Below are 7,341 nucleotides of genomic sequence, written 5' to 3'. Positions count from 1 at the left end.
ATTTACCGCTGATTACAGAACCGGCTTTACTGATAAGATGCGCGTTAAATATCGCATGCGATTCATCGTGCAGCCCTAGAATAGAGCATAATATATAGCCTACAAGGTTTAATCTGGCCGCAGAGGAACACAACTGGGGTTGCCTGATATAAAGAGACGTAATCCCCGAAACAGAGCTTCCCACTTGCGCAATATGGAAATATCTGCTAAGTGTGCTACTTATCTTTGTCATTCATGAGAGAGAGAGAGAGGCTGTGTATGTATGAATTACCACCGTTTTGCCGCGTTTCTCTATTAACCGTGAAGCTGTGGCTTTAATTGCTTTAGAAACGATGATGTTACCAGCTTCTTGTTGAGAAAGATAATTTAACAGTGAAGCTGTGGCTTTAATTCCTTTAGAAACGATGATGTTACCAGCTTCTTGTTGAGAAAGATAATGTAGCTCTTCAGCGATTAAGCTATTTTATTGATACAATTGCGGAGCAGTGCTAAAAAGTTTGTCTGAGTGCTAAAAAGAATGTCTGTGCTCGCGCAGCATGATCTGACTAAAGGTGTGTGCGTGAGATACTGTGAGTGTGAAGACAGTGCATTAGTTTAGAACTCTTCTAATTTTTTTTTTTTTATCATAGAGAGTGTGTTAATTTGTGCAATGATAACCTACCAGCAATGTAAATGATTTTTTATAGGCTTACAGTGCTTTTGACCGTCTTTTGGTGAAAAAAACGTGCCAAAAGTGTAAGCGCGGAAAAATGGAAGTCAGAAGCATGCAGATCATATTTATTTTGCGTTAGCATGAAGCTGCAGTTTCACAATACATGAATTACACTTACGAGTAACAGTAAAATGCTGCAAACAATTTTTTCTTGCGCTTGAAACGCGATTTACACCTTTACAAAGCTTCTCTTGCGCATGCAAATTTAATTTACGCTTACAGTCTTATGTACACTTCCACAACTCTTACCCTGCGTATGCAAATCTTTTTGACGTCATTTTACCTTCATAGTTACGCCTTCTTTCTTTGCGTGAACATTTGGGTGGTGTTATGCAAATCTTCCCACATCGTGACGTAGACATGTGGGGGCGTGTTTAAACGAGGCGTTTTAGGAGGGCGTGGACGAGTCTTAACTTTTATAAAGAATATCTCTTTGGGTTTGAGACTTTAGTCTTTGCAACTTTAGGGATCTTATCTATGCATGAACAGCTTGTAACACTCCAAAGAGAAAGGAAAAGTTGAAAATGCATCATATGACCCCTTTAACAGTCAGCTCTTTATGAGATGTAATTCACTAAAATTCAGTTCTCCTCCATCTGATCTGCAGAGTCAGAATGCCAGCAAGTCTGAGGATCAGAGTGAGCTGGTCTCTCGTCTGAAGAGTCTGGAACTGGACAACAAGAATCTGCACAAAGGTACATATGAGAAGAGACACATGTGATGGCTGTTCCAAAATCAAACGAGTTGCCTACCTAGACAGCAATTTCCCAGTTTTTGATTTGAAGACACTTGTCAGTGAAATAAGCCACAATGAATGATGGCGATTCAATGTGGCCGTGTCCATAAATGCAGCACAGTTGAGAAATGTTTAACTTATGTATTATGTTCCATTTGTGATCAGATGTTCAAAAGTTGTGCCAGGTTCCCACAGGAAAAAAGTTTTCCAGGCTTAGAAAATTCATGGAAATTTCTTTTATGAGTATATTTTTGTTTGTAGTTATGCTCAGCTCTACAATATTTTGTCTGCTAGAAAACTTGAAAAAGTACAGACGATATGGAAATTTGCTGGTCTGAAGGTGTGGAAACCAGTGTTATTTTATTAAATTTTTTATATGGTATTGTAGTGTTTATTAATATTTTGAGTGAGGGTTATTATAGTTAACTAAAGCTATGAGAAATATTTTTGTTATTTGAAATAAATGTTAACTGAAATAAAATAAAATATTATAAAAAAAAATAATATTTCAGTTAGTTGCCTAGGTAAAATTTTTTCATTTTCATTTAGCTTTAACTTTATGTAATAAAACAAAATTGAAAATAAAATTCATAAAATCTATATAGGCATATAAAAAATAAAGAACTAAATTATTAGAACTCTAAAATTGAAATTGAATAAAGACTATAGTATCTCAATACTAAAATAATACAATTTTAAATGGATTTTTTAATATATTTTCAGTATTAAAGTTTTAGTGATTTTTGATGTTTGTTTTTGAACTTTCCCCCCAAACTTTAAATTGTATTTATTTATTTATTATTATTTATTTATTTATTTTTATTTTTTGGCAGCACGCTAGAGTTTGAAACGGACCCAGAGATTGACTGAGTTTTGGCTGAATATCCAGTTTGTGTTACTTGATTGTGTTGAAGCTGCTCATGATCAGTGTGAGATTAATAGAGCTGTTGCTTTTCCAGTGGTGGATGATTTGAGAGCAGTGCTGTCCAAACTGGAGTCCAGAATGGCTGTGCTGGAGAAGAGCCAAGCGCCGGCTGCAAAGACCGTTACTGTCACCAAGGTAGATGTGAAATCCTGCCCTCATAAAGTCGACGTTTGTGCATTAAACAAATTCAGTCATTCATAACCTGCATATTGTTTTATCTGAAGGCTGCTCCTGTCCAGAAGCCTAAGGTTGAGGAACATAATGGTGCAGACGATGACGACGACGACATTGACCTCTTTGGCAGTGATGAGGAAGATGAGGAGGCAGAGCGTATCAAAGCAGAGAGGGTGAAGGAATATGCCCAGAGGAAGTCCAAAAAACCAGCCCTCATCGCCAAATCCTCCATCCTGCTGGACGTCAAACCTGTACGAGACCTTAAGCACCCACAATCTTTAAAGTGTGAAGTATAATTCCTCAGTTTCAAGTATATGGTTTTTCATTGATCAGTGGGACGACGAGACCGTTATGTCCAAGCTGGAAGAGTGTGTGCGCTCCATACAGATGGACGGCCTTTTGTGGGGAGCTTCTAAACTGGTTCCTGTCGGCTACGGCATCAAAAAGCTGCAGATCAACTGTGTCGTAGAAGACGATAAAGTGGGAACAGACATTCTGGAAGAGGAGATCACCAAATTTGAGGACTACGTAAGTGCAGTATATTTTTTGCTAAATCTGAGAATAAGATCAGGTCACGTTTCTCCCCACAATCAAAAGAAAATGTTTATTTTGTATAAAGAAAATTAAATATCTTAAAGTATTAAGGCCTTTTTTTTTTTTTTTTGCTTTGTTTACATTTTCTCTTCCAGTTTCCATTAATGTGTCCAGACATTGTACTTTTGCATTAGATCATAATTACTTTAATCATGAAAATAAAGAAATAGCTTAAAATAATTAAATTATAATAAAAAATATACTATTGCAATAAAAAATAAAACATTGGTCTTAAATATAGGCTTTATTTGTGCGTTATATACAGTACATTTAAAAGCAAAATCTGTATATTTATATTGTATATCAGTAATATTGTAAATATATCAGTAAAACACAAATATTTAATAATGTATAAACTTGAAAAATTTATTTATTGCATAATGGTAATTTTTATAAAATAGAGGATAAATTATGAGGGCAAATGAACAGTTGCTATGAAAATAAAGAAATAAAACAATTATATACATTTATATTAAATTGTATTATATAAATTAAAGTTATTTTATAATAGTTTTAAAAAGTTATTTTATAGTGTATTACAATTATTTTATATTGCAGTAAAATACTGATTTTATAATGATGTATTAATATTTGCAAATGTGTGTTTTTGTTGCATTACAGTACTACAGTAACTGTAATAAAATAATAAAAAATTATTAAATAAAATAACTTGTAATGAAAATAAAGAAATAATTTAAATTATATTACATTTGGTAAATTTATGAAAATGATCACAATGACAAAAAATACATATATTGGTCTTCATTTATTTACAATGTACCTTTTAAAATACAATTATTTCTTTATCATGGTTAGGTGAAATCCGAATAGTCAAGTTCTCGTTTTATTTATTTATTTTTTTTTTTTGAGATGCACACTTTGATTACATTATAAACTGTTAGGACAAATATTCAAGGTTTTATTGACCAATACTCCATTTGTTCCTCATTATGTTGTAGGTCCAGAGTGTTGACATTGCTGCCTTTAACAAGATCTGAGCCTCTCACCTCCATCTCCATTTCACACTGGGTTACTGCTGCTTTTATATCACAGTTACCAATAAACTGTTCAGCCACGTGAACCAACTCACTATGTTCACTGTCTTTATTTGTATGCTCTTTATTCATGTCCTGGTTTCACAAGTTTCTATTATATTGTCATTTTTTATTTAAATGGTAAGTTCACTCAAAAATGAAAATGGTCATTCCAACAAAAAGATATATTGAGGTCAGAGCGCTACTTTTCACAATGTTGCATGGACTCTACAACAACAAGCCACAGGAGAAAAACACAAATGCAACAAGAAGGTGAGCGAATGACGTGCTTTTAATTTTTGGGTGAACTATCCATTGAAACAAAATGAGAGCACAGAATGCGTAACTAAGCTGAAAAGCTTAAAGTTCGACAGAGTTTTAAAGTAGATCCAAGTCCAACCCAGAATCCAGGATAGAGAGGCTGAGTGAAAGTGGTTTGCTCTCGATGCAGCAAAGTCATGGTATCTTCTGCCAGAGAAATGCAATAAAACGTTCCAGCTCTGTGATCGAGATACACGCAGACTCTGTGTGGCATTGGAGTGTGTATTTCAACACTAAACTTATTGTGCCGGAACAAACAAAGAGAATCTGAGAAATCGAAGCTCCACGATTTTGAGTTGCATCCCAGTTTTTGGTCTATATTCTCTCCAGTTCTGTAGGAAACGGCAATAGAAACTCCTTCACCGCCTCCCCACTCCACCTCCCAATATCCACGTCAAGAGAGGCCTTCGGTGCACAAGACTTGAGCCCAGCTGATGAAGCGCTCTGGGTGATCGGGGTACGGCTGCGGCTCGTGGACGGTCGTGACTTCTGCAAGGTCTCCGGAAAGACGGAGGAAAGAGTTGGCAGTGTTTGGGTCTAACGTCAAATCACAGCAGTCTGAAAGAGATAAGATACTTACTAAGATGTATCTTTAAGGCAAGTCATTTCACTTGGTCTTTGAAACGCCTTTCTGCCAACAAAATTTCAGTCATGCAAATACAGCTCCTATCTCTTTAAATGAAGAAACGTTAAATTCTCCAAAGCTGCTCACCAAGTTTTCGATTAAATTTCATATTTTAAAACACCAATGACATCTGACAACAGCTGTCTTGTAAAATTAGTTTCTTATGCTCGAATAGCATTAAAAAAAAAAAATCAGCTTTTTTCAGAGTAGACAGCCAATGCATGCGTCTCAGAACACAGCCTGTTTCTATAGCAACCGGAGCTTCTATGTTTCTGCCATGGAATAAAAAATTTAAAAATAACTTTATCTCCGTTCTGACTTTTCTTCTCAGAATTGAGTTTATATCGCAATTTTCGAGTTATAAACTCGCAATTGTGAGTTAACAGAATTGTCAGAATTGCGAGACGAACTCAGAATTGTAAGATAAAAAATAAAAAATTGTGAGTTTACATCTCGCAGTCCTGAATTGACCAAAAATGAACTCTGAACTCACACTGTAAGAAGTCTCCTCTGGTCCTCGGCTCAGTCTGTTGTAAATGTCTATGGACTGGAAAAGGTCAGTGAGGAGATTACATCAGAAGAGTTTTGGTTTACACCGGTAAACATGGATGAGTTGATGCGGTTTGGTGACTCACTTGCTGGGAGGGATGTGAGTGTCTGTACCTGTATCAGTGTTCAACGGACAGCTCAGGGAGTTTTCAGCTGACTGATTGTGCTCTTCATCAACTGTAAATATAAGGGTATCCGCTGTCAACAGCCAGTTGTGCATCAGCCGCTGATGTTTATATGATTCTAAGCAAGTGTCGGCTGTGGAGGACTAGGAATGTCACTTAAAAACGAAGGAATCAATTTAATTTCATTTGGAGATGTACATTTTAATAATGCATAAATTAATGTGCTATATTTTTACACTATAATAATTCATTAATATTTTGTGTTTTGACGGTACTAAACATTATTTTTCTCAAATGTATTTATTACATCTAAAATTTATTTATTTCCATTATTATTTCCAGAATTTTTTTTTGCATTCATGCAATATTTAGGTTAGAAATAGAGCAAATGTGTTTAAAATACTATGAACGGAGGCTATCCACCTTATTTAGCAAAGCTATTTTCTGTGAATGTGCGGGACTTCCGATTGATTAGCCTCTGATGCAGGGTTGCCAGATTTTCACAACAAAACCCGCCCAATTGCTACTCAAAACTAGCCCAATGGCATTTCGAGGGGGGCTCCCCGTTAAAAATCGCGTTCAGGGGTAAAATACACATTTTTAGCGGGGTTCCCCTGGTAAAATTCGCACTCCATGGTCTAAATATCACGTTATCGGTAACCTGCGGTCATGAAAAACAACCCGCGGCAGCAGTGATAAAGTAGCCCTTGGAGCTCTTTCACCTCCAGATGCTTCCTTTCGACGGAGCGCAGCAGTCTGATGAAGATCTTTTCGCTGTCATCCTCAACCGCTTGTGCTGAGCGCTAAAGCAGTGACAGAAAGGACTTTTTTTTGTTTTGTTTTCAGTTACGGGTCACACTCGTACTGTTCGCCACTCTAAAAAGACTGAATATGGCATAAATTAATGTGCTATATTTTTACACTATAATAATTCATTAATATTTTGTGTTTTGACGGTACTAAACATTATTTATCTCAAATGTAGTTATTACATCTAAAATTTATTTATTTCCATTATTATTTCCAGAATTTTTTTTAGCATTCATGCAATATTTAGGTTAGAAATAGAGCAAATGTATTTAAAATACGATGAACGGAGGCTATCCACCTTATTTAGCAAAGCTATTTTCTGTGAATCGGAGTTCTTATTATTATAATTTTCATTCTCGTTCACGGGAGTGACAATCACGCAGTGTGAATTATCAAAGACGCGATCTGAGGGAATCGCCGACACAATCACGCTGTGTGAAATGAGTTCTGACTGAAAAACACATGGGAGATGACCTACAGCCAATGAGAGACCAAGATACAGGGCAGCGGGAAGTTCGGGGAGGAGTTATATGAAACGTAGTTTGCGGACCAGTGTTGCCAAATCCTCGATTGCCGCCAGTTGTTTTTTATGTCAGCAGGTTGAAGCGACCCCAATAACGTGATATTTAGGCCCTGGAATGTGAATACCAGGAGAACCCTGCCAAAAAATGTGTATTTTACCCCCCAAATGTGATTTTTACTGGGGGACCCCCTCGAAAGCAATTGGGCTATTTTC

The 7,341-nt window shown here is 36.2% G+C and overlaps 1 protein-coding gene and 1 pseudogene across 4 annotated transcripts in view; one reads left to right on the top strand and one right to left on the bottom strand.

The window, feature by feature from the left end:
• Nucleotides 1-4,230, top strand: part of LOC107663523 (elongation factor 1-delta-like) — a 16,369-nt gene extending 12,139 nt beyond the window's left edge. For all 4 annotated transcript variants that reach the window (XM_016453753.1, XM_016453751.1, XM_016453750.1 and 1 more), the window contains 5 exons: nucleotides 1,320-1,407; nucleotides 2,408-2,508; nucleotides 2,598-2,798; nucleotides 2,881-3,075; nucleotides 4,101-4,230. In XM_016453753.1, coding sequence (XP_016309239.1) covers nucleotides 1,320-1,407; nucleotides 2,408-2,508; nucleotides 2,598-2,798; nucleotides 2,881-3,075; nucleotides 4,101-4,139 — 624 coding nt within the window. In that variant the 3' untranslated portion in view covers nucleotides 4,140-4,230. The remainder of the gene's footprint in view (nucleotides 1-1,319; nucleotides 1,408-2,407; nucleotides 2,509-2,597; nucleotides 2,799-2,880; nucleotides 3,076-4,100) is intronic.
• Nucleotides 4,231-4,269: 39 nt separating this feature from the next.
• Nucleotides 4,270-7,341, bottom strand: part of LOC107663507 (E3 ubiquitin/ISG15 ligase TRIM25-like) — a 4,847-nt pseudogene continuing 1,775 nt past the window's right edge.

Source organism: Sinocyclocheilus anshuiensis, unplaced genomic scaffold (genome assembly GCF_001515605.1).
Source record: "Sinocyclocheilus anshuiensis isolate Anshui unplaced genomic scaffold, SAMN03320099.WGS_v1.1 scaffold2181, whole genome shotgun sequence".
Taxonomy (NCBI): domain Eukaryota; kingdom Metazoa; phylum Chordata; class Actinopteri; order Cypriniformes; family Cyprinidae; genus Sinocyclocheilus; species Sinocyclocheilus anshuiensis.
This window is presented reverse-complemented; position numbering and strand designations above follow the sequence as displayed.